The sequence below is a fragment of the Elgaria multicarinata genome, chromosome 5 (genome assembly GCF_023053635.1).
Source record: "Elgaria multicarinata webbii isolate HBS135686 ecotype San Diego chromosome 5, rElgMul1.1.pri, whole genome shotgun sequence".
Classification (NCBI taxonomy): domain Eukaryota; kingdom Metazoa; phylum Chordata; class Lepidosauria; order Squamata; family Anguidae; genus Elgaria; species Elgaria multicarinata.
The window spans coordinates 48225921-48253149 of NC_086175.1; the positions used below are offsets into that span (position 1 = coordinate 48225921).

Here is a 27229-nt window from a genome sequence, read left to right on the forward strand (position 1 = left end):
TGCTGCAAAATAACTGGCACATGTATAGTTCTTCCCAAGTGTAAAAGGGGAGAAAAGATGTAGGAGAAAGTAGAGCATTAGGAAAAAGTAGCGCATTAGATAGCATTACAAGATTCAAGAAATAGTACACAACAATTTAGAATATGCCAATAAGAATGTATGTTTCTGCAAAAAAAATGTTTTGCACACTTAAAAAACCTAACACATAATATAGAGTAAAACTATTTATGTGTAGATATTAGACTAACATTAAAAGAGACATACATTTGCAGCAAGAAATGTAAGAACATAAGAAGAGCCCTGATGCTGGATCAGACCAAGGGTCCGTCTAGTCCAGCACTCTGTTCACACAGCGGCTAACCAGCCATCGGCCAGGGATGAACAAGCAGGATATGGAGAAGAATTAATAGAAGCAATCTGACAGATGCTACTTCAAGGTAATAAACCCCAAATGCGCTTTCTAAGGCTACGTTTCCACCCTCAGGAGTTCTGTAATGATGTCACTGAAGAACAGAGCATTATTCACTCACATCAGCAGCAAAGCAAATCCAGACACAGCAAAGCAGAATCTAACTGGAGCACTCCAACAGAGCGTTTCGTATCGGGAAGCCAGAGAAAGTGGAGGCTGGCTGTTCCCATTCCCAGAAAACCTAGGCAACAGAATGCTTAAAGTAGGATGCTCTCGCATATGAATTTAAGAAGAAGGTAACAAAAGAGACCTCATTGCTAATAGCCTTGTTGAAGAGAACTACAAGCATCAAATAATGAGAACTTGGTCCAAATAACCGGCTGGGGGAAATTGGGTAGAACAGATCATGAAGAAAATGATTTGTTCAAAAAAGGATCTAGTCATTAATCTTTACCCAAATATTTGATGAAAAGCTCAGGATTTTGATAAACTGAGGGTGAGTATGAACTTTAAAAACTTGATAAAATAACAAATGGCATTTCTCTGCAATAAGCCTCACATGCATATGTGAATATACAAGAATAGGGAATGAAGCAATGTTGTTGTTTTAAGCTATACAGGTAAGGAAACAGTGCAAAAGGTAGGGAAGGTAAGAGAAATTCACCTCGGAGACTTGAATCAAACCCAGCACATATATTTAATCTTACCTATAAAAAGGCAGATCAACTAGGGAGTATGAAATAACAGAACAAACGGCACAAAACATTAAAACGATGTTGTAACTGGGAGGGAAACACACAATCATTTCTGCATGTGATAATACTATGATAATGAATGTCTGTTCACCTGCTGTATTTAATCCAAAGGTGAATCACAGGTTAGCCGTTACTGATGATTGATCAAAACAGGGGAAAACCCCTGCCTCCAGTTCTAGGGTGTTTGAATACTTCTTGAATACTCAATTTAAATAGGCAATTGTAATTGTATAAATTATTCTGTTGTATTTCAGCTTTGAGAAAAAAAGAAAATTATCTGAAGACCTAAAATTCCCCATCTACCAACAAGAGTTTTGAGAAATCAGTGCTCAGAGGACTTGTCTTTTTATTTATCGGGTTATTTTAGTAATATATTCAAGTTTGATTCTGCCATGCTCTACTATTGAAGCTCAGTAAGGTAAGTCCCTCACTTACCTCCACAGCTGCAACGTATTTAACACTTCTGCATCACTTTAGAGTAATCAATAATGCACCCAAAATTTAGTAACACGTTTATTTATGTGGTAGTTTTACATACTTGCTTGGTTTAAAAAATAGTTCCCAAATGTGTACATGTTGAAAGCCAACTATAGCAATGTAATATTTTTATCTTGTTTCATGAGAAAGAATTTTATCTTAAACTAAAAGATATAATTCAATGTGATGATACAAAGATAATTACTTTCTAATGACTGTGAATTATTCTGCATTAAATATTTGAGTTATTACATATGCATAACTATTTGCATGCAACATGGGGACACCTTTACTTGGAAGTGGGGAATCCTCTCTAAGCAAGGATGTTTAAGATGCCAATTCTCTAATACGGAATTAAGTGGCAACAATCTCACAAATGCACGGGCACATGTGCACAGAGAAAAGAAGCCAGGAAAATGCTGCAAACTGCCCCCAAGTCGTTTCTGTTTGCCGCTACAACAACAAAAACATTTATTTGGAAACTAAACTAGGAAAAGCTATCAAAAGGGGGTGGTTTAGTGGCTTGGATCCAAACTTAGTCATATGTAGAGCAGACACACTGAAATCAATGGGATTTAAGTTAGCCATGACTAACTTAACTCACATTGATTTCAACCGGTCTACTCTAAATATGACTAAGTCTGGATACAACCCAGTGATTTTAAAGGGATGTGAATTGCATAGCCATCTTTTAGCAAGTTCCACACTATCACTCTATGCTGAGGGTACCAAAACGGAGACCAAAGCGGTACCTAATGCTTGCCAAGCTATTAGTAAATATGGCACAGCAAACTTGCCTATCTTGCAAGAGATGCTCAAAACAGATGCAAAGATGAATGATCTCTTCCCTTAACAAAATTGTCTGTCCTCTTGAAAGTTCCATTTTGTGTCATGGCCTGGGAAAGCAGGGGGAAAGGAAGCACAACAATTGTCAGTTCACTTAAATGCCCAGCGAAATATTTCTTGAGTGGCACCTGGATAGAAGGCTACCACGAGCTCCATGTAAGCCTCTCTGAGCTATTGTTGTGCTTCTTAAAACTCTAAAAAAAAATAAGAATGAGTGCTTGTGACATTGGACATCTTTCTACTGTAAGTTAAAGCAGTTCTACATTACTGTTTGAAATTGCTCTTAGGAATACAACTAATGTTTTCAAATAGTATTTTCCCTCCTTAAATTCCAGAATACCTGTGCTTATGACCCTCTCAGATTTGCTTGTTGAAACCTTTTGGTCTTCTGAATCTTAAGAGGCATCACTAAGAAGACAGACGGTATCACGATGGGAGTGACAGTACAAAATGTAACAGGAAGCACGGCTCTAGTGATCTGGCCCAAAATGGCGAGTTGTGTTGACAGCTTTTACAGCATCATGTATAATCCAAACTGGGACAAAATGCTATCAGGGTATACCAGAAAATATTTTCAGAAAGAGGAGAGAGTGCCAGCTAGTCGTTCTTCATTTGTCATTGAGAATCTGATTCCATTAACAACTTACATTCTGTGTGTAACGTGCCAATCGGCAAACCCATCCAGTGACCAGTGCAGAATTTTTAACACCCCTGAACAAGACCCAGCGTCCATAAGCAACAAAAAGAAAGACCTGGCAGTGGGTATTTGGCTAACCAGCACGGTTTTACTTCTCATCATTGTTGGTATCTTTGTCTATGGCTGCTTGCATATATGGTGGCGCAAGAAAAGAGAGGGTTCAGAGGGGCAAAGCATTACACCAGATGATAAGGAAGAGGCGTGGACAAAACATGAAGCATGCAGTTCGGAAGTGTTCAACAAGCAGCCCCAAACGGCTCAAGAAGTTGAGATCAGAAGCACAGAGGGTGCCCAGTTGGCTACCATTATTGCGAATCCTTTAACATCTAAGAGGCCCATCATGCTGAGTTCCAAAAGCCAGGATTTTGTGCCAATGTCTATATGTCAGTCTGCCATAAGTTAGCGATCTTTCTATACCACCCAATAGCTTCGGCTATTGCGTGGTATAGAAATGCAATAAATAAATAAAAACAAATTCTTAACTGGAAACAACCACAATTCATGATTTGCTGTGCACAACAATATGTATATTTAAGTCTACTTGATGGTTGTCCAAGAAAGCACTGTTGTACATGATCACTTTCCTAAATTACAACTCCTTCTGAACTATCACATCTGCATTTCATTAGAGGTAAAAGAATGTATGGGGGAAAGACCTAATAGCCTCCTTGATTGTCCAAGGATAGTAAGATTATGGACAGGAAGAAATGAAACAACAACTGGGATTCAGTTGGCTACTTCAGGCAAGCCCCAAAGCATTTAGGCACTCAAAAAGGTTTTTGTACGTATTTCTTTGAATGCTAGAATCCCATATAAAAGTGGTTTGCCATATAGGAAGAGGGAGACTTTTTTCCTCTTCATTCCATAGCTATTAGTGATACCGTTTGAAAAATTATGGTTTTTTATTAAAGCCATTATTTATCATTTTTATATTATGCTGAGTTTTATTACATGGCTGTGGAATAGTATGAATAGTTCAAGTTAATATACCTTTTTACAGCTATAAGGAAAAATGTACAGCTGATAAACTGATTGCTGTTGTAATTTCTAGTTGCTTAATTTTCGAGTTACCATAAAGTAGAATTATATGTGGAATATCTAACATAAACAAAACTTAACTCAGGTGCCATACAAGGTAACTGTGCCAAATATTGGGCTGATCTTTCTTAGGTGACACTGAAAATGGGATGAGTTTCATCGGCTTCAATGAGACTATTCTTTTAGGTAGACAGGTATTCAGTTGTGACTGGTTATGTCTTATACATAGAACTCTAAATAAAACATCATTGAATAAATTAAAAACATGTGTCTCAATACAATTATTAATACCGGGTTCTAAGCCAGAGTTTTTATTACCCTGATTTCCCTCTGTCCAGCCTTAAAGACCATTTCAGATGCTCCATGATGTATTCTTTGCCGTTAAATTTTAAACTATAACTTCCAATTTTGGTTTGGATGCAAACCTGGGGTTGTGCAAACCATTTCAACAACCTTATTCTGGCATTTTAAACTCCGATGCAATTAGAACTGCATGAAGGAGAGTATTTGCTCTGCCCTTTCCGTAAGTTGGAGGGAGAACTTCTGCAGTGGAGGTGGGAGAGGATGCTGCTCTATTCCTGTAGGTTCCCCACCTGATTTATAACCGTAATCATCTAGGCTAGGGGTCCTGACATTTTTTGGACCCTTGGGCAAATTTAGGAATTTGAGAAAATAGCTCCTATGGCGCATGTCGCTAGTTACATAATGGCTGCCATGAAGGCCTAGCTAGTCAAGAGGGCTGTGTGTGTGTGTTGGGGGGAATAGAAAGGCTGGAAGAGAGAAGAAATAACAAGATAGAAAGGAGAGAGAGGCTGGGGGGGGGGGGGAGAGAAACCATGAGGTAAAGAGGTGTGGGGAGAGAAAGAATGAGGTTAGAGGCTAGGATTGGAGAGAAAAAGCAAGTTAAAGGGGTGAGTGGGAAAGAAACAGCAGGGCTAGGAAGAGAGAGAAAGACGAAGGCTGGAGATGGGGAAGGAGGAGAAATAGCAAGGAAAGGAGTTGGGGGGAGACAAATAGCAGTGCTGGAGCCTGGGAGTGGAGAGAGAGAACAAAGGGGAAATGTCTCCATAGATGGAAGAACATGGGTGAGGCCACTCTTTTCTTGGCCACTGAACAGTTAATCGATGGCAGGTTGGGGGAAAAGGAGGGAGAACCTGGCGCCTTAACATTTTTCAAGTTGTTAATTTTTTTGGAAGGGGGCAGGGAGTAGAGAGCTTCACAGGTGCCGTTGGGAGGCCCCCACGGCGTTCCTGGGTGTGCCGTGCTGGGGACCCCTGGTCTAGGGACCTAAACTGCACAGGGACCCTACACAAGCATATCTGGCTCCCTGATGCAGATGTTGACTGATTTTGTCTCATACATAGAACTTTAAATAAAACATCATTGACGTTCACTCTCCAGCCCTTGGATGGGGACGGTGATGAAGGTACCAACGGAGAAAGTGGAGCTAACCTGCTGGTCCCCACTCTGCCATACATGATTCTAATGTGTCTCACTGTGTGCAGGATTAGAATGCCTGAATAATGTAATGTCACAGCAAACTTTAGTTTGTTTAAATAAGGAAGGGAGCGAGGGAATCACAGCACATGATGGGAGGAAAGAAGGGAAGGGGAAATATGCAAGCCCTAATCTTCACTGTGGCCCAAACACAGTTTAACTGATTTGCTTGAACCAGACCAATATCTCTATATATTAATTCTCGCTTAAAGTTAGTCTGCCTTTGGGAATCAAGCAAATAATTATATCACACAGTTTATATAGCACAAATATGCTTGAAGTGGAAGATCTTAAAAAAACATTGTGCAACACATAGATCGGGAGTGAAATCTTTCAAACATTTCTTTGTCACATACAAAAAACAAATATGGAAAAATCTTAACCTTTGATCCATGAAGATATTGGGGCTGTGCATTAGGTTGCTTATCTCTCTGGAATTCCTGAGAAAAGGGTAGTACTGTTCGAACAAACCTATATAAATCAAACAAGACAACAGAAATATTTACATTTGTACAATTAACTGTGTAATTCATCCTACAGTGCCACTAAATCACATTTAAAAAAACAAAGATGCCTGGTTATTCATCAAGTGCAGCTGAAATTCTGAGAAACATGATGTGGTAGCCTTTTAGAGATTTCTCATCCTTCATCACAGAACGAATATAGTGTTGAATAATATAAAAAAACCACTACTGAAGGTTCAATTACATTAAACACTTGAATATAGCAAAAATGCATCTTTCTAAGCTAATTAGAAATCCATTAACAGGCTCCCAGTGTACTTATACTTGGGCTGCCTTACAGAAAAAGAATAATCATTTGCATTATCGATATATATAATATTATGATCCTACACAAATGGCCCTTTTATGTTTCCTTATGTATTGATGGGATATTTTGCTATTGTCCCTTGTATAAATAATACACACTCAAAATCCTCTTACAAAGAATTCTCATTGACTCATTTCACAGGATCCACAGGGCTCACTACAGATTATTTAACAAACTGAGGGTAATGCAAGGGTTGCTTTACTTTTACATAACCTGTGATGGCCAGGTTTGGACGGCACACTGCAACCCTATCGGGGGTGGCATATTCAAAATGGTGCAGGCTCATCATGGGTTAAATAACCTATGGTCAGCCTGTCGTGTCATGTGAACTGGGTCATTAATTTGTTGATCAAGATCACACTGTCTGAATGGCTCAAAGTAAATACACAATGTTGTTAAGCTTTTACAATCCTGTTGTACACTTGTTCTTCCTGATATCTTGTCTAGTGAAAGGCAACAATATTGGTCTGAAGATCTCTTTAGGTGCGTGCTGAAATATGCATCAACCTTTTCTACACTCATCCATCTTCCTTCACTCCTCGCTTTGTATGAGCCACAATTAAAACAGGGAGCTTCTAATTAATCAATTTCCCATTTCATCCAAACCAGGAAACTATGGTTTCACCAGCTTCAGAAAAAGCCAGAATATTAAACAATCTTCAAAATATGGTTTTAATATCCCGCCTTGGTCAGAGCAGAGTTTTCCTGATTCAAAACCTTAATCACCCTGCAAGGAGGGGGGGAGCAGAGGGAAGTTGTGACTAAGCAAATGGTACATTCATATCCCAGCTCTTCATTAAGCCAAGATATAATTATCCAAACGTGGCCATTGTTTCTACATGCAGATAAGGTCTTTTCCATAAACCCGTTCTGTACAAGATCATATTCCCAGGGTTCCTCCAATTTTGAAGAGTAATGAGAATTGAGAACTACAGGAAAAAATGTGGAGGGGGTGGGGTTTGGAATAGAGGAACAGCTAATGGAGAATGGATTAATGCTATGTCATCATGTAATGTGTAGTTTGCCCTTCACTGGGCAGATGTTCCATAACAATGCTTAAAACATATTTCTAGAACATCCAACCCAGCATAGAACCTGCCAAAGATCTTGATACTCATTTTAGTTAATTGTAATAATTTCTTTTATTCATTCAAGGAAAAAACTAGAGAGTTGAAACGCATAAATCAATTATGCAGATTCACTTTAAATTGGATATATTCCCTCATTTGCTCGCTGATAAACAAAATTATTTTTGTAAATCTAATTTGGTTCACTATGCCGCTAAACTGTAGGCTTTGGGATGCAAGATAATCAGGTCGTTTTACTTTTTAATCTCTGGATGATGACTTTCCTAGCAATTTATCCATTTTCATCAGTATAGCACTAAGCAGCCAAAACAAAGTAGATTACACAAATTAAACTCTTACTAGTACTGTGTGTGTAGTAATTGATAAGCACACCATACAATTCTGAAGCATTCATTTCACTTTCAAGCAGTTCCATTCTGAGCACGAGTTTAAGATGAAAACTCACCTAAATCAGCCTTCCTCAACCGGCTACCCTCCAGATGTTTGGGACTACAACTCCGAGCATTACTTACCATGTTGGCTAGGGATAATGGGAGTTGAGGTCCAAAAACATCTGGAGGGCACCAGATTGGAGAAAGCTGATCTAATTAACACTTAATAAAACTTTACTTAATGTTAGTGTTAAGTAGTGAAATAAAAGCACACAAAGGAGCGCCTATGTTAGTTGGACACAGTGAGGCAAGGCACTATGCAAACTGGGGCTCTTTTTTATGTTGGTGCAGCAGCAAGCAAAGGGCTGCTATCAGGGGAATGTCAGAGAACGGAGGTGTTTTTAGATCCACGACACTCCGACTTGTTTCACAAGCTTCATGTTTGGTGAGGCTTGTGAAAAGATGTCCACTAATTTAATGGCACCCCATCCTATTATTTGATCTTGTTACATTATGAAAAGTAAACCATTACAATCATCCAGGCAGCTTAAAGTGCAGTTTACGGTAATGCTTTTTCAGGAATGACTTCAACTTCTGACTGCAATACTGAAAATCCTTTAACAGTTTAAAATTACATGCAGGTAAAACTAGAGATGTAAAATTTCTGGAAATTTTGAGGGCATGGGGGGAAAAAGTTTTCCTGTGTGGGTGGGTGTGGGTAAAAAATGGAAATTTTGGAGAAAATGGAAAAAATAAGCAATACTTTTTTTTTTTTTGCACTTCTTACAGATTTAAAGTCACTTTGTTGTTTTAAGACCGCTTTCCCCAACCTGTACCCTTCAGATATTTTGAATTTCAGTTCCCATCAGCCTTGGGAAGGCTGCTTTAAGAACAGACATTATATTGTATGTATAACTTAGATTGCTCATAAAATTGTATTCTTTTAAAACTTTTAAAAGTTAAACCCAGTTAGTACATTTGTAATTATTGTCTGAATAGATTAGAACTGCATTAAATGACTGATACGGCATCTAACCGGAACAAGCCCAGAAATACAAGTTTCTATAGAACAAAACCCAAAGAATCAAGAATGCACAATGGTGACTCTACTCACACGCTGGGCAACTAAGCATAAATACCTATCAGTAAAATATACTTCAGATCAATAACTTTAAAAAGAAATGAAAGAAATAACTATGCTGGGAATCTTACAGAAAGGATAAAAAAAAAACATTTGATTTTATGGCTGCATTATTTCCAGAAATTTTACATCCCCAGTCTTTCTATAAAAGTGTTCTGATTACATAGTTTTTAGAAATCATTTTTGTAGGGAGTACAGTCTCAATAACTATGCAAAAATACTTTGTCTTAAATTCTAAAAGAAAATATTTCATAATCCAAAGCTCTTCAATTTTTCAAAATTTTCAGAAAAAAACCAGAAACTGTCTTCAGGTGAAAAAAAGAGTCTTTCTTCCAAATTTTTCCAAATACAATTTTGGGCCGTCACATCTCTAGTTAAAATTGTGAACCGCCCAGAGAGCTTCGGCTATTGGGCGGTATAAAAATGTAATAAATAAAAATAAATAAAATAAAATAAAATAAAATATACAGAGATCCAATGATCACACTTGGCAGTAGAAAAGATGTTTGTGGTAAAAGACCAAATGCGCTCTAATGCAACAGTAGAGAAGCCCTAAAAGTATAGCTGTTCTTTAAGATCTTCCTTTCATTATTATATATCCAGGGCTGGTGCTACCATTAGGCAGCCGCCTAGGGCGCAGACCTCAGAGGGGCGCAGTACTGATCTTTAAGGGTCATAGTTTTATACAATTTAGCTGTTTTAAGAAAAAAACATAGTAAGTTCAAGTTTTGTGCTTTTTATTTTTTCTACAAAATATCTGTTCTTAAAAATCGAAGTTAACAATTGGGGGGGGGGCAAGTAGCTCGCCCTGCCTAGGGCGCAAAATAGTCTGGCACCGGCCCTGTATATATCTAAATAATTAACTTGCTGGTGTAAAACGGAGCTTGTGATCTCTAAACACATACTAGCACCAGGTAGTATTATAGAGCGTCAAGTTAAGAATTCCCCAATGATTCAATAGTTCATTACCAATGTTATTTTTAGTGGAGTACTTAAGTACTTCTGGAAGGTGAGCAAACAATTTCCTTTACGAATTAAAAAGGTGCAAATGATAAATTTGGTCAAGACAATGTTTTTTACTGAACAGTGTAAAAGAAACTAAAAGCTGTTTTACATCTCAGCCTGAAGTGTTTCATGAGAAAAGTGAAACTAAATCCAGCTATGATCTTCCACATCCACAAGAGCTTGTTCAAGAGGCTGCACAAGCAGAAGCATGAAAAGCACTAGAGAGCCTACTATCATATCACTGCATGAAATCCTGTGCAAGTATTTGTGGAACAGTACTAGCAGCTGTTTTCTTTCCATACATAGTACTTTGGACGAATCCAATTATTTTGAAGAGCTTCTTTTACAGTCTTTTCTGATTAAGTGACAAAGTCTCTGTTCATACTTGCTTCCTCTGCATGCATGCGCAATGGGACTATCATAAGAAAACCATAGGCTAGAACAGGGGATTAAAATGAAACATCATACTCCGTTTAAATGGATACTGATGTTTTTATACTGTTTTTTATGTCTCTGATGGTTTTTAAATTTTGTATACTTTTTAATGTTTACTGTTTTAACTTTTGTGAACTGCCCAGAGAGCTTCGGCTGGAGCGGGGGGGGGGGGGGTATATAAATGTAATAAAATAAATAAATTAATTAAATACACATAATGAGAACAATTAAAAAGTCACAAGCATACACACGTATACACACACACACACACACGGGCACATGGGAGAACATATAATATCATCCAACATTTGCTCAAAAAGAATTCTAGGAAACTATTGGTAATTTATTATATATTTCTCAATATTTAGGCTGCAAAGCTACTGTTCTTACTGATGCACTGTAGCCTCAGAGATTTATTTTCTCCTTTGAAAGGGAAGTGATCATGCAAGCTCAGTGGAATCCTTCACAGAATGAAATGAGGTACGGGCATGTTGGGCTCTGGACTGTAGTACCTACTGTTTTTTCTTGCTTTGTTTAAAGGAGAAAACAATCTAATTTATCCAGAGAAATTAATAAACAATTCTAAGCTTCTGGAAAGACCACCAATGGACATTCAGCAGTCAAAGTGGATGTGTTTATTGTCAATGTCAGTGTTAGTAAAACAAAGCCACACTAACCTATTAGTGGAGCCATTGTAGCAATAATTTGGAAGGAAATCATAATTGAGCTCCCAAAAGACATGAAGAGTGATTCTTCCATAGGGAGCCGATACATTATGGTTGGCTTCTCTGAACATGGCATCAAAACTGTCCAACGTCATATATCTGCTCAGGAGTTTGTGCGTCATCTTGTTTATTTCTACCAACCCATCCAACTCCTGCAATTTTTAAAAAATAAAGTAGACGAGTAAAGGACAGAGGGAGAGGAGAGTATAATCAGAATCTTATCAAATAAGATGCAGGTTCACAACAAATATAGTTTGAATAAATCACTATAATCAATAATCACTATAGTCAATGTTTATAAGCTCAGTCTATTCCCAGGAGAAAAAAATCCACAGAGGAATTACTACACAACAGCTCTTAAAACTTCTTCCTAATAGCAGTCCATAGGTAGCTTTTGTTCTAGTATGTGAAGAGTTTATCTGTGCTCTTCTCCTAGTTTAAATGTCCCGATTAGTCCAGTGAAAGATATTAATAAAAGGTCTAGATTTCATTAACACAAGCTGAAGGTAAATGTACTTTCTGCACAAAATGCTACAAAAGCCAGAAAATGCAAATTCCTGGTAGCCCTAATACAACAAGCCATGGCCTTTCAATCCTGACATGCAAATTCCTGGTAGCCCTAATACAACAAGCCATGGCCTTCCAATCCTGACATGGCAAAAGGCGTTGAAAAAATGAGAAGTGGGATGAGGTCATGTATCACAGTTATTAAGCAGACGTCCCATCACTGTGCTGAGTGATGCTTCGGGTCATTAAAGAGGATATACCTAGCTGTCTTCGGTTTTTATTTCCAAACTTCATTTTTATTTCCAAACTTTGTACAATTTAATCCGATTAGGGTTACACACAGACATCGCCTCTTTCCCTCTTCAGGCCCAAACTTACTAAAGACAGCAACAGGTTGTGGGAGAGAGCAACAGAAAAGGAATCTGAGGAAGAGAAAATCTGAACAGTCTGAAAAGAAGGGAAAATAAGCAGAATAGAAGGAAGGAGAGAAGAGCAAGTGGGACAGGAGCAGTAGAAGAGTGGAGAGTAATTTTGGAGGTGGACACAATCTGGCTATCAGGAACAAAAAGTAGGGTGGGAGGGAGGCCACAAAAAGAAGAACTATTCTGGGATCATGGGAAGTGGCCGCAGCAGGTCACTTCTCTTCTTTTCCATGCTCCCTTGTTATAAAATCAGGCTTACAGACAGGGAAAAGCTTTCAGCCCCTCCCATCCCAAATGCTTCTGAGCACACAAGTGGGTGGATGTATAAATATGGGTTGCTGTGTTACACACAGTTCTTCCCCTTCTCCCACATTAACGCTTTGTGATACTCAGAAAGCAGCAACTTCAGCCATGTTGCCGAACTGGAAATTCCTAACCCAACGTGAAGCTGAGCAGTGCTAATGGTTCTCAATACTTACAACAATGGAAGTCAAATCTTCACTCTCAAAGCGCCCAATTGCCAGTTCCATTGATTTGTACATGGCTGCTGAAATTCTCTGAGTGATCAGGCGGTTCAGATCAATTGACCGACCAAGAAGCTAAAGCAAGAAAAATTCCCAAAAGCTGTATCAAACATATATGTCTTATGTAAATTCCATATAAACACACCCATTTCCCCAAACCCCACATTGATACAGAGTTTATCTGAATTTTCTATAAAATAAATGTGTTTTTAAAATATGGATAATCAGAAGTCTAGATAAACAAATGTGTTCTATAAGTATTATATGAGCCAAATGCATCATAAACATTTAATGCTAATAGGGTTATCATTTGGACAAATTCTTATCTTCTGGCTTCATTTCAGCAGCCGAATTTAGGGGAGCTAAATCTTTTTACAGTAGTTATCATTAAACAAGTGGGAGTCAGGATTGAAAACAGTCCACCTAGCTGCTACATTTACTTAGGAACCTTTTGAGAGACACTTTGTCAAAAAAAAGTTTGTTGAAAAAGTTTGAAACTTTGAAAAAAGTACAAAGATATAGTGTCTGCTCAAATCCTCTCATAATATTTAACTAAATAGGCTCTGGACAGTTAAAGAGATCATCTGGCCACTGCTGTTCATGAATGATAAACCTGAGCTTCGTACACTGTATTTTACACATTTGAGATGAACCATTAAGCAAAGAGGAGACAGCAGAAGCATCAACACACTAGGACTGAAGAAAAGGAAATTAAAAGAAAAAAAGCAGACAGTAGAAGAACGACATAGAAGGTGTCATTTACTAACCTGGACGTGTCTCTGCTTTAGAAGCGTCTCATACCGGTTAGATGTTAGCAAGGGAATTGTTGCTCCCTGGTTCTTGCACTCTGATCTTAATCGTTTATCCAGAAGCAGACTATTGAAATGAGAGCATGTTAAATAGTACACTGTGATACAAGCTATATTTTAAAATCACAACATGCATATTTTAAAAAGGTTTAATTGTTATACCTACCTTCCTGCCATAACCTTGTAGTAGCCAAATATCTGGTCTGCCAACTTGTAGACAAATTGGTCAAAGCACAAGTTGACCTGAAGAAAGAAACATATGAATTATCCAGTTAAAACATACTATCTTTACTCAAATGCATTTCCTTTTGGAACCCTACTTCTAAAAGTGGGCCATGAAAATATAACATGTCCGGCCGTTTGGCATATCCTTGGGTGGCATTGGACTATAGGAAATCTTGTTCCAGTGATCTGAACTTTACAGATGTCTGTAGCATTAGATCTGAGATTCCTTGATTATCGCATAGAAATTTTGAAGTTATGAACATGCATGTGAGTACTAGCCTTAAATTTCATTAGTATTCCAATATCTCAGGTTCTCTTCACTGCTACCACTTCAACCTTATCTAAGAAAAACTCACTCAAATGTTCTGCTTCTCAAAAGATTTTCAGCCCACAGGACAGATTCAACTCTCTTACCTCTGCCTCAATTTCATCATAGAGAAACTGCTTCTTGAATTTGGTAAGTGCATAATGAGCACTGTCATTGTAAAGGTCCAAAGAATACAGGACATACCTAAACGTAAGAAATTTTTTTTTTTCAGGTATACATGACAAATACTCGTCACTCTCTTGCTATACCAACCCAACACCTTAGAACGAAACATGTAATCCTTTATATTGTCACAAATTGAAACAAAGAAACATCATCAAAGAACATTTCCCTATCCCAAAATTCTGATAATCAGCATACAGAAAATCATGCAACGCTGGTGGTATGTCATATCCTAGAGTTCCTCCTACTCTTATCAGGCTCCCATTCCAATTATCACTGCTGAAAATAGGAAAGGGTACTCCAACATTATATATAGCACATTATTTAAGCCAGAAAGCTACAGAAACTTGTGTGGCACAAAGGATTTATCAGCAGGTTCCACTATGGGCCCCATTTATACTTTTTCTGTCTGCTGATATTATAAATGTTATGCTCTCTTCTGAAGACCACAATTGGAGCTCTTGCAGCTCCCCTGAAACAAATCTGAGTTCTAAGGTGGTGGTGGGAAAGGGGCAGTGACAAATGGAAAAGAGGGAAATGAGATGGCAAAAATAAAATGGTTGAGAGAAGCCTTGAAAGATCTCTGAGCGCGGGGGGGGGGGGGGGTGTCTGAAGCATGACCTGAAAAGACATCCCTGAGGGAAAGCTCAGCATTAGGAAATGGGTTTGCATGCTCCAATATGAAGACTTCCCAAGCTTGGGCAGAGAGGAGGGACAGTGGTGAATTCCAAGGGCCCATTTGTCTTTCCACACACACCCCACCCGATCTCTTACTTTAGAAGAAGTCTCCCATTCCACTCCATTAGGACCCTAATCTCACTTTCATGAGTATTTTCTAAACAAGAAGTGAAAGAGACACATCAGTCTTACTCCATCATCGATGCTTCCTTGGTCTCCAAAATGTGGTCAGTCAGAATCCAAGGCATAGACATCTCAATAGGGAACTGGATTCTTCTGCCCATTGTCAATTCCAAGAAGAACTCCCTGAACCACAGCTGAGACAGGTCACAGCACTGCTGCAGGGTTTCTTGTTGCAGAATAAATTATACTGAATTAATTTTCTTATAAAAAGGAACAAAATGATAACACACACTCACCTACCCACAGAAGAATGGAGAAACATTATATAAATAAATGGAAGGTGAGCGATGGTCACTAGAGTGGCACGTGAACAGGAAGCAGAAGCCAATGTTCCAACAGACAGCGAAGGGGAGATACTACAAACTACTACTAATAAGAACACTCGCACACAAACACAAATGGTTGCATTACTGAAAACACTGCCAGAAGATGTGTCAGCACTTTAGTAATATGCAGGCTTGCACACACACACAAACACTAAAGTGCTTATAAAAATTTTGTGGAGTGGCAGGGGTAAGGAGAATAGTTTCAGCAAGTTTGTTGCCTTGATGACACCACTGGAGATGTCAAGCATTCCTTCTGCCCTGTCACAGCAAAAGTGTTTTCAATAGGCTAGAGCAGTGGTTCCCAAACCTTTTATTAAAAGACTCATTGAAAGCATTTTGCCGGCCACTAAGGATCCTTCTTTTCTGCCTTACTAATGATATATAAACAGGATATTGAAATGTATAATCCATAAGGCGTGAATGATATGATTGGGCCAGGAGAAGAGTAAGATCTGCAGCCTTGTATATACTGCAGCATATACTGAAAGAACTGGGCATGTTTAGCCTGGAGAAGAGAAGATTGAGGGGAGACATGATAGCAGTCTTCAAATACTTAAAAGGTTGCCACACAGAGGAGGGCCAGGATCTCTTCTCGATCCTCCCAAAGTGCAGGACACGGAATAACGGGCTCAAGTTAAAGGAAGCCAGATTCCGGCTGGACATCAGGAAAAACTTCCTGACTGTTAGAGTAGTGCGACGGTGGAATCAGTTACCTAGGGAGGTTGTGGGCTCTCCCACACTAGAGGCCTTGAAGAGGCAGCTGGACAACCATCTGTCAGGGATGCTTTGGGGTGAATTCTTGCATTGAGCAGGGGGTTGGACTCGATGGCCTTGTAGGCCCCTTCCAACTCTGCTATTCTATGATTCTATGATTCTATGATTTATCATGGCTGGGTGCAGAGTGATTTGCCATGTCCCATCTGTTGTGCAGATACAGGAAGCCTTGCTTTGCTGTAGTATTTACTGCAGCGGGGAGAGATAAGCACACATTATCTAGGCCCAGCCTAATACTGCTGATGGCACAGGACACTGGTGGGTCCGAATCCACTGTTTGGGAATCACTGAACTAGGTAACCAAAACAAGGATATTAAAGCTAATGAAAAACAGTACTGTGTGTGAAGATCACTAAAACATTTAACTAACCCTCCCCAGCCCCCCACATTCAAAGCAAAGGGTTCCAGTAATAACATGAGTTGGAAAGACAACACAATGCGGTATGACTAGACCAGAGACATGTCAGTAGGTGAATCCGCTAGAATAACATGCTTCCGATTGTAGAGAGAACGGCAGCCAAATAGAGAAAACTGTTTTACCCTAAGCAAGGTATTTGTTTTCTTTCTTTAGAAGAAGGGTGGGGGGAACCAACTTAGCCAACATTTTTGCCGTTTTAACAGGTTCAATATTAGGTTCTCTTATTACACTGAAATTTTATAAAGGAAGAAGGAAAAGCCACGCCAACTGAACAAACATATGAAGCATATAACCATTTAATTCCAGTTTTATTTGTAATGTTCCGTCAGGCCAGGAACCTAAGAGCTCTGCTGGATCAAACCACATAGCCCACCATCCAGTTTTCCCACAGCAGCCAGCCAGACGCCAAGCTGCTATGTTGACAGGCCAACATTTTAAGCCAAGTAAGCCACACAAAATCGGAAACATTTTCCCAGGTCATGTTAGAGGTGTTAGGACATGCTAAAGCTGGAGACTAATCATCTGCGTATCTTACCACTGAAATTTATCAAGTGAGTGTAGAAGAAAGACTCTCGGTGGAATTTTTCTATGTCCAATATGGTGGGCCCCTCAAGGCTACTTCTCAAGGTTTTCTTGGAACCACTTTTGTCAGCAATGAGGGACTCTAACATGGTTCTCACCATGTAAAGCTGCGTTATTAAACAGAACATTCATGACAGGGGGAAAAACACACATGGCACATTAGTTCAGCATCACTGAAACGCACTGCCAAAAGAAAAGACTGCTCCACTTCAAATTGAAACCTGGTAAGGAAGTTCAAAATTCATTAACCTGAGGGAGAAATAAGGGAAGAAAAAGTACCACAATTTGCAGTGGAACAGTTCACGTCACCCCATTATTTCAAAAATAATAAGTAATGCCTTACCACCAAAGTTTAAAAGAGTGGGATAGACGTAGGACTGCCTCAGAAACTTGTTTATCACATGCAATAACTTTTCCATTCCCAGAGATTTGAGCTGCTTCAACAGCTCAGCAGAGTTTAAGGACTCTGTCATAGTGCGAACCATGTAGAGCTAAAAACCAACAGAGAAGGAAGAGGCAAAGGGGGAGAAGAGAGACTCCGTTAATACAAAACACAAGGGTAAATAAAGAAAAGGAGAAAACACAAAACCAGAGAAAATGTATATTAGTTTGTTAAGAGAGAAAAAGTAAGAGAGAGAGAGAGAGAGAAGAATGCAGGAGCCCTGTGATTTACAACTAAGACAGAAAGGTTTATTCTTTTGGCCTACTCATTTTGTTAAGGCTCCAAATACTGCCCATACAAGAATGTCATTTTGGATTCTTGTATTCCTACAGATCATAGAAGAAACAGCCTTAGATTTCTTCATGATGACCCTCTTGGCAAAATTCAAAGGAATTTTCTCTCCCAATCACAAAGACATCTAGTTCTAACACAGCATATTACTTAGAAGTGGTTTGAAGGTGCTGTAACACGAACACAAAAATTACACAGTGATATTGTTTCAAGACCGCTGTGTTCAGAAGGTTCTTATCTCCCCAAAATGAATAGGTGGCTAGATCCAGAAGAGGCAAAGGATGAAAGAAAGAAAGAAAGAAAGAAAGAAAGAAAGAAAGAAAGAAAGACAGACAGACAGAAGCTTGAAACGTACAGTGAAAGAAACACAGAGTTTTAGTGCACCCAAGAATATACAAGCAAGCAATAGGGTTTTTCCCACTGAATAGCAGAACCTCCACCCATCCCACACTGATTTTTGAAAGGCTGCCTTTTCAAGGGTGTTTTACTATATGGCACAGACAGCTGTAATACAAGAACAATTGGACATATGGCCCTCATCACATTTTTATCCTCCAGACTGTGCCTTTCAGATCCAAGTCATAAGGTTTCAATTTAATTTTTAATTGATTTTAAAATATCTAACAAGTCTAACAAATTATTCAAGAGTTGTCCAAATACTGCAATTATTCATTGGGTGGAGGAGGGTAATCAAGAAAAGAATGTTAATTAACAAATCAAGTTAACGATAGTAATTCTGTTTCATTTATTCACCCTGTTCCTGTCTGCAGCAGATTTTTGAGGTGCTGTTGCTCAACAAACCCAAATGCTGGAGATCTACCCTTAAAATAGTAAAGACAGAGATAAAATCCCACTCAGTTCAAAAAGCAGATTGACATTATTCTAGCTGTATGGAACAAAAGTTGTATTAGTTTCTCTCAAGAAAAAAGAAAAGAATATATCAGAAAATAGCATAACAAGACCCATCACCAAACCGAAAAGATAGAATTCATACTAAAAACAGATATATATACATCTCAGTGTAGAAATGTAAACATGAATGCATCAGAAATACAAATAACTAAAATTTTGTAAGAAACGATTTAATCATAAAAGCATTCCAATGGAAGTCAAAAGCAGTGGAATAAAAGCTTGAGGTGGGGGGTAGGGGAATAATCAGTGTAGAAAATTAAAGTGACAGTACCCCTGCATGAGATTTTTTACTAATCCAGATTTACACAGGATTTGTATAACTAATCTTTTCAAATGGGTTCGTTCTGCAGTAATTCCTGTATCAGTCAGTGACACACATAGCAGAATTAATAGAGAGAGAGGTACCTGGGTACTGGAGGGGCCCACTGCTCGCCTTGGGACTTTGACGTCAAAGCCACTTTTGGGATCTTTCTCTCCCCTCAGCGCAGGGTCATTGAATGGCTCGTGCCCTCCTTCCCAGTCGCACACAGTCTTTCTGATGGCCTGGAGAACACTAACCATGATCCAAGAAAGTATGTGAGCACAAACTTTCCCTTAAGAACCACAAGTATCCTGATACATGCTTTCTAAAGGCACTACCCAGTACACCATAATTGTTAAGTTGTCATACTGGGAATGCGCTTAATTTTCAACCAATGGATTAGCTAATGCAAATATTTCAGACATTCATGAATCCCTAATCTGGAAGCCTCTAAGTTTAAATAAATGGGAAACAGCTGTTTCTTTTAGATATGCTACCATAGAATCACATACAGGTAAAGCCCCTTTCAGAATATTATATGCATCAAATAAACCGTGGAATTGCACTGAGCTATGCCCACAACATGCAGTTCCTCAGCCCTGCTCCTGATATCCATGTGTCAAGCGTGGACTTGTGCAGCAGGGAAACTTGCACAGTTTAAGGTGTGCAATATTGCATAGTGCAAGGGATATTGCACTATGAAAGCAGTATGAAAGTGGTATATAAAAGGCAGGAGCCACAATACTGATTTACGGTGGTACTGAAGTGTACTGACAACTGTTGGGGCCCATTGACACATACCCCATATTTATTTATTTATTACATTTTTATACCGCCCAATAGCCGAAGCTCTCTGGGCGGTTCACAAAAATTAAAACCATAATAAAACAACCAACAGGTTAAAAGCACAAATACAAAATACAGTATAAAAAGCACAACCAGGATAAAAACCACGCAGCAAAATTGATATAAAATTAAAATACAGATTAAAACAGTAAAATTTAAATTTAAGTTAAAATTAAGTGTTAAAATACTGAGAGAATAGAAAGGTCTTCAGCTGGCGACGAAAGGAGTACAGTGTAGGTGCCAGGCGGACCTCTCTGGGGAGCTCATTCCACAACAGGGGTGCCACAGCGGAGAAAGCCCTCCCACTTTCATACTGCTATATCCTACCTGGTGTGGCTCCTGCCTTTTATATACCGCTTTCACAGTGCAATATCTTGATTGGTGTAGATAAGCCCATAGACAAGCTGGAACCCTGCACTATCAGGTTCCAGATGACATACAGGTCTAAGCACACAGGCTGTCCTGCATGCTTTCACGTTCAATATGCAGACATTGGGGGGCAGGGAGACATACCCTGTCAAGGTCCAGGCCAGTGACTTCAATATGTGGACTCTCTTCACACGTATAATGTGTGAAGGGGGGTTAATTTGCCATTATAGGGTTGTTAATAATCCACATGGGCTTGACATAGGAACAAAACTCTAAACCAATCTTCAAGGTAATCCTGTCATTGCATTCCTTCAAGAAACCTTAGTTTTGTGAGGAAATGAATTCCCAACATCCTCACCAAGGAAGCAGCCTACAAAAAGAGACATGGTGAACCATTCTCTTTCTCCTTTCCTTCTTGAGTTCTGGCAAATGCCAGGCCGTGGCAATAGTTCTCTTCCCAGTTGTGGGATGCACAGAGTAGGCATGAGATTGCAGTTTCTGCCTGGGAGTTATGAAATTCCTGCTTTGACCAGTTGCAGCAGCTTTGGCAATTATGCACAGCCATGTAGTATCTGGGATACCAGGTAGTCTTGTGTTTGCCAAGACTGCTGATTGGGCTGGTGCTCAGGAGAGAAGGTGAGTGCATCAATGCATCAGGGTTGGTAGATCCCATTCAAAAACTACCTTTCTCAAGTTTCCTTTGGGAGAAGGCACGACAGTCAAATTGCATTATAACAGATACTCATTGCAAACGTGCCCCTGTGTTCTCTTTAACAAGTAGTGACTGGATTTGGATGATCAGTGGAGGAAAAGACGCCAATGTGGCTCTTTTTCTCCACTAATCGTCCAAACCTGGCCACTGTGTGTTTGAAAGAAAAACTGAATGGCATGAAAATGTGTCAAGCACCACCTTTGGATGACATTCTTCTTCTTCTTGATAGCCTGTCTTAATGGTTCTCTAAGTGTGATTTGGGCAAAGTCCTGGAGAGCAGCATAGATGGTATGACGAATGGCATGATTGAAGACACTTTCCATCCTGCCCATCAATACCTGCAATCCTTTAATCATTGCAATAACCTGCATGTGAGAAAATTATAAATTTTTGCAAAGTAAAACTCAAAGCATAAGAGAACCAAACTGGGGACAAGGGCAGAGAGACCCTGATTTTCTGCAGAAGGCATCTTTCGCCTCTTACCTCAACAAGAGCAAACTTCTCTTCACTGGTATAGTTGTATCGTGTTGCTCTTTCATACTCCTCTGCATTGTCTGGGCAATCTTTGTTAGAGTATTTGTCAGTTGGATGGACTAGTTTCCACGAATACTGCAGAAAGAACACATTCAAACTGAGAAACCACAGTAAGACTTGCCATGTGCCATGAAGTTTGACTGGGAAATTATGCACTCTTGTACCTCTGGGCTAGCGAGTGAGGGTGGTTTCATTACACCAGGGGTAGGCAATGTGCAGCATTTAAAACAAATTTTAAACACTCAGCCATGTCAAAACTATTGGAATCAGTTAAAACTCAGCATATGCTGTTGAATACCTGGGAGAAAAGGAAAGTCTTGACCTGGCACCAAAAAGATAACAATGTTGGCAAAAGGCGGGCCTCATCGGGGAGACTGTTCCGTAATTGGGGGGCCACCACATAAAAGTCCCTCTCCTTTGTTGCCATCCTACGAGCTTCCCTCGAAGTAAGCACCTGGAGGAGGGCCTTAGATGTTGAGCGTAGTGAACGGGTAGGTTCATGTTGGAAGAGGCATTCCATCAGGTATTGTGGTCCCAAGCCATATAAGGCTTTATAGGTTAAAACCAGCACCTTGAATCGGGCTCAAAAACATACAGGCAGCCCATGCAAGCAGGCCAGAGTCAGTCTTATATGTTTGAACATTCTGGTCCCTGTTACCAATCTGGCCGCTGCATTCTGCACAAGCTGCAGCTTCTGAACCGTCTTCAAAGGCAGCCCCACGTAGAGCACATTGCAGTAATCTAACTTGGAGGTTACCAGCACAAAGACAACTGAAGCTAGGTTATCCCTGTCCAGATAGGGGCGTAGCTGGGCCACCAACCAAAGCTGGTAGAAGGCACTCCGTGCCACCGAGGCCAGCTGATCCTCAAGAGACAGAGATGGTTCTCGGAGAACCCCCAAGCCACAAACCTGCTCCTTCAGGGAGAGTGCAAAAACTTGTCTTGCATTCTAATGTGAATATTAAGTGGTAGAAGTTGGGCAACAAAAATCCATGCCAATTTGATTGATGGAAAAATTCCTTCACAGCCGACAAATGTGAGATTTAGGCCATAGCTAGACCTAAGGTTTATCCCAGGATTGTCCTGGGGTCAAACCTGTTCATCTAAGTGCCACACAGGACATCCAGCACTCAGGCAGGGACGAACCCGGGATGATCCTGGGATAAACCTTAGGTCTAGCTATGGCCTTAGTCATACACTGCACATAATAGCTTCAAGCCTACTGAGGGGGGGAAAACACTTCCAACCTTCAGCATGTGATCCTTACCTCATCCAAGTAAGGCTGAAAATAATGTATCAGAAGCTTGTTAATAATATACACTCTAAGAGCATTGTTAAAATAAAAGCTCACAAAACCTATTTCCCCAGTTTCCTCTTTAGACTTTGCTACTGTCTATCCTCGTACATACCACTTCCATCACATGAGCACTCCACTGAGACAGAAGCTGAAGACCCTGGAGAGAAAGGTCAAAGAGTTTCCGATACTCAGCATCTGTTTTCTGAGCTTCTTGACGACCTGATCCAGTCACCACCTGCAAGAAAGCACGAATGTTAAAAATGTACAACGTGTATTGAACTAAAAACTAGTTGTTTTAGAGAAGTCAAACCCAACTTGCTGCACGTGAAGAATTCTTTTCATGTTTCAAGCGCTTTTATAAAAAGATTAAAGGCACATTTCCTATGCATGTTTAGACAGGAAAAAAAAACCTAAAACTCACAGCATTTCCTAGCCAGGCAGGCTGGGACTATTTTCTGTCAAAACGCACCCAGGACTGCACTCTCAGCGTCCCAATTTCCATGTGGACACACTGGTGTGACAGCCACTTAGTGCAGCCTCATACTGGTCCAGTAGTGCCTAGTTGGAGGAGTTAACTGATATGGGAAGAAACCATGTATTTCGCAGCTATCACCTTCCCACTTGATAATGTTTGCATGGGAAGGAACCATGTCATTTGCCCTGCTTACGGGCTGCTTCATCTAAACCAGGGGTGCTGAATCTCAAGCCCGTGAGATTTAGCCTCCTGAGATCCCAATCCAGGCCTCCAGAATTCCCCAGGTGGCTACATCCTTTCCCCTGATCGTGGTGTCCTGGGTTTTACACATTTCCCCTACACACACACATTCTAAATGTTGAAATGCCTCTCCTAAGACTCAATTGCTGATAGTAAGAGCTTCAAGCTAAAATATGCTGGACTTTGGGCTATTTTTGGCCCTAAATTTTTTGCCCTTGGCCCCATCCACCTCCTTGTCATTCAGCCTTGCCCACCACTGGAATGCCCCCTCCCACCGAGAGCTTCCCCGAAATTGAATTTGGCTGTCAAGCTGAAAGAGATTTCAAACCCCAGACTCTAAACAGAATCCATAGCATTATGGAAAGGTATTAACTGGCTCTTAATTTATGGCTAAGAAGCATTTACAGCACTATTTCCCCTGCCCACCCACAAGTGAAATTAGTTGCTGGGCTGGCTCCATTCTGGAAACTCTATCCTTTAATAAGAGGGGCGGAGAGGAGACAAAAGAGGCTGTGGTTACAGAATATACTCTGCATATTCAAAGGTACTTTTTTCTTTGCATATTTCTGGACTGAGGCTGGAAACTAAAATATATTCAATGCTGTAATCAAATTCAAGTCTGATTTATTAACATCATATTGGTTCTTCCCTTTTCAGTCTACCTATTCACGCAAATTAAAAAACACACACACAGTGCCTTGTTAAAAAGGACCTATCCTGTACAAAGGACCTATCCGGGGCATAACAATCTCTACAGAATTAGTCAGAAAACTGAGGTAAACAACTAGCATTTTCCTTTGTTCCTAATGGTACAAATATTTGACTGAAACCATACCAACGTAGGAATAATCTTAACTACTCTGTACAAGGAACAGTGTCATATTTTAAGTTTAAACTTCTATTATAAAAGATAATCTTCATATAAAAGCTATCATAACCAAAGGACTAGGCACTATGTATTAATTCACACACCTCACTATTGCTGTAACGAGCCAGTTCTGAAATAAAACGCATGTGGTCATCTCTTATCTGGATCATCTGCTCACAGATGTTGTACTGGGGACTACTGCTGGAAGAAGTGCATGTCCATCTATGATAGAAGGGAGTTCAAAAAACAAAACGAAATGTGAAATTATAAAAGGAAAGAAAAAATGAAGACAACTTCCCATTTTCCAACTATTGGCATGACAAGTTTGATGGTAATAAGCTACAATAACCTACTTTTACATAGACACTGGTGGTAAACAGTGGGTTGATTTTGTTATTTTGTTATGCTAAAACAAGATATTACCGTTAGCTAAACTATTAGCTAAACTAGTAGCCTTGAATCTACTACTCATCTCTCTTCCATAAGTATCTAATGCTGGCACAATGAATGGTTTAGATTAGAAGCAACAGATGCTGCAGAGTTGCAGAAGCTAAGCTAGTACTGACCTGAAATGTAACTGGGATGGAAGACTCTTGTTTGACCAGGATATAAATATAATAGAGAAGTGGGATGGGGGAACCGAGATGTGATTCATGTTGTAAATTTCCCCATTTCCCAAAAATGGCAATAAATGAAGTAGAGTGGGAGATGGAAATTTACAAAATGAAAATTTCAAATCAGTACTTTAATTATATGGGGGGAAAGTGGTGATCACAGAAGATGTGTGGTCTTTATACTGCTTAATTGTAACCTAAGTCATTTAGGTTTCCAGATCTTTCATTGGGTGAAATCCAATTGCGTCCATCCACCAACAGAATAGCACCCATCAGCTGAGTGAATTCCCCCTCCTCCTTTAGCTCCTTGTGCCCTCTGCCAATCTGTTCTGAAGGGCTTTGGGGGCCCTCTGGAAAAAGGAATGTGTGGGGCATGCAGGGGATTTCAAGGGAAAGGAAAATTTTGCCACACAACAGGAGTCCAGTTGTGCAACACTGGATGCCACCCATTGTTTTTAAACCCTCACACTCTTAGGTGCTGCTTATGTAATCTTTGAGATATTAAGCAAATGAAAAGCACTACATGTTCAAGCATAACTTTGGGAAGGTATGAAAGACAGCAAAGGAGAATCAGATATCCTATTCTATTCCTTCTTGTTCTACAACAGGCAGGGTTTTCCAGAAATTATGGTATGCTGCAGCCTTCAATACATACAGCCCTCAAATGAATCTTCTTTGTTTTAAAAATGTAATGATTTAGAGCAGTTCTGTTGCCCTTGCAAAAGCATGCTAGCCTGTCTAAACAGTCTTACCTAGATTTATTTTCCTCATAGTGAGCACTGGTCTTAATGTATCTTGCCAATTCAATCTGCATGTCACCAAACAGTGGAACCACTTGCAGCTGCTGTACTCAATAGAGAAAACAAATTAAGCCAAGTCTTATATGTATTCCATGTCTAGATAAGCCCAGCTTCGTTTGGGGCTTATCCAGACAATTATAAGGCAATCATATTTTTACTTTTGCACAGGAGTCTCACAAGCGTGTTTTCAAATACAAGTCTATATGCAAAGAAATGGAGATGCAAGGCCTGCCATTTACTCTTAAGAATAGCAACTTAAGAGTCATGATCTGGTGCTAGGGAGGGGAAGTGCATAACATTCAAAGAACAAAAGTGACATTTTACAGGAGGTAAGTTATTGTGGCTGAGATGGAGTAACTGTAATGTTGTTTGCCACTCTCCTGCACTAAAATGATAAAGCAGGAGAGTGTTCTGCTTCTAAACCATCAAAATGAATAAAATTTAAACCAACAAATGCCACAGATGAATGCAGAAGGTTATGCCACACACCAACATCATGTCACATTTGCCTCTTATATTTGAATATTTAAATGCAGTTGTAATTCTATCCAAGGGGATAGCATTATTTTTAAGGTTCAAAAAAAAATTGTGTGGTTTGTGCTAGAAAAAAATGTGATATCCCCAGAACAGTAACGCCACCTCTTACTCACAGTGCTTTCCTTTCCATGCATAGTTCTGGGTTGAACAACAGGACAAAACCAATCACAGGAAAGCTGCTACATGAACAGGCTCTCAACTTGGAATTAAGCAGGACAGGTGGGAAAATACTTTCAGAGTATAATCAGGGCTGGGGAAGATGTGGATGTGTAGTCACATAAGTGTCCTATAACATTTTATGCTGGGTACCCAAGAATTTTGGCATTTTCCCCATCTCTGCACAGAACTGACACTTTAAATCCCAAAATTTTGTCCCTAAAGGTTTAGTGGGGTCTCCTAGCAATTTAGGATGTACGTAAATTATACATAACCACCATTTTGAAGGAAGACAACCTTCTTAACCAACCTTAAAAAACTTGTCTATCTTTGTCAGATTTATCCTTTTCTTGGCATCCAACTTATAGATGTTACTGACACTGCCGTCCATGAGGTACAAGCCAAAACCCATGACCTGAAAAGAGAACCAAACAAAAAAAAATTGTTAGCAGGTCAAGTATATTTATTTAAAGCACTTTTAATCCACTCTTTAAGCAAAAACGGATTCCACAGTGGCTTGCAAAGATCATGATAACATGACAGCCACTGGGCTTGCCATCTAAAAGACACAACACAAAAGGG

General features: G+C 39.6%; 2 protein-coding genes across 5 annotated transcripts in view; one reads left to right on the forward strand and one right to left on the reverse strand.

Annotated features, from left to right (window-relative positions):
- Positions 1 to 27229, reverse strand: part of CYFIP1 (cytoplasmic FMR1 interacting protein 1) — a 62488-nt gene that overhangs the window by 16864 nt on the left and 18395 nt on the right. For 2 of the 4 annotated variants that reach the window (XM_063126306.1, XM_063126309.1), the window contains exons 9-23: positions 26958 to 27062; positions 25907 to 25998; positions 24645 to 24762; positions 23070 to 23192; positions 21610 to 21735; positions 21325 to 21491; positions 19304 to 19451; positions 17207 to 17360; positions 15163 to 15319; positions 14217 to 14313; positions 13744 to 13820; positions 13536 to 13644; positions 12724 to 12843; positions 11268 to 11467; positions 6103 to 6190 (exon numbers count right to left, since the gene is read on the reverse strand). In XM_063126306.1, coding sequence (XP_062982376.1) covers positions 6103 to 6190; positions 11268 to 11467; positions 12724 to 12843; positions 13536 to 13644; positions 13744 to 13820; positions 14217 to 14313; positions 15163 to 15319; positions 17207 to 17360; positions 19304 to 19451; positions 21325 to 21491; positions 21610 to 21735; positions 23070 to 23192; positions 24645 to 24762; positions 25907 to 25998; positions 26958 to 27062 — 1881 coding nt within the window. Of the gene's footprint in view, positions 1 to 6102; positions 6191 to 11267; positions 11468 to 12723; positions 12844 to 13535; positions 13645 to 13743; positions 13821 to 14216; positions 14314 to 15162; positions 15320 to 17206; positions 17361 to 17596; positions 17745 to 19303; positions 19452 to 21324; positions 21492 to 21609; positions 21736 to 23069; positions 23193 to 24644; positions 24763 to 25906; positions 25999 to 26957; positions 27063 to 27229 lie in introns of those variants that run through there. The other 2 variants (XM_063126308.1, XM_063126310.1) reach the window with 2 other exon arrangements.
- Positions 2919 to 3587, forward strand: FNDC9 (fibronectin type III domain containing 9). The gene has a single exon (XM_063127380.1). It carries the CDS (start codon positions 2919 to 2921, stop codon positions 3585 to 3587), a length of 669 nt encoding a protein of 222 aa, XP_062983450.1.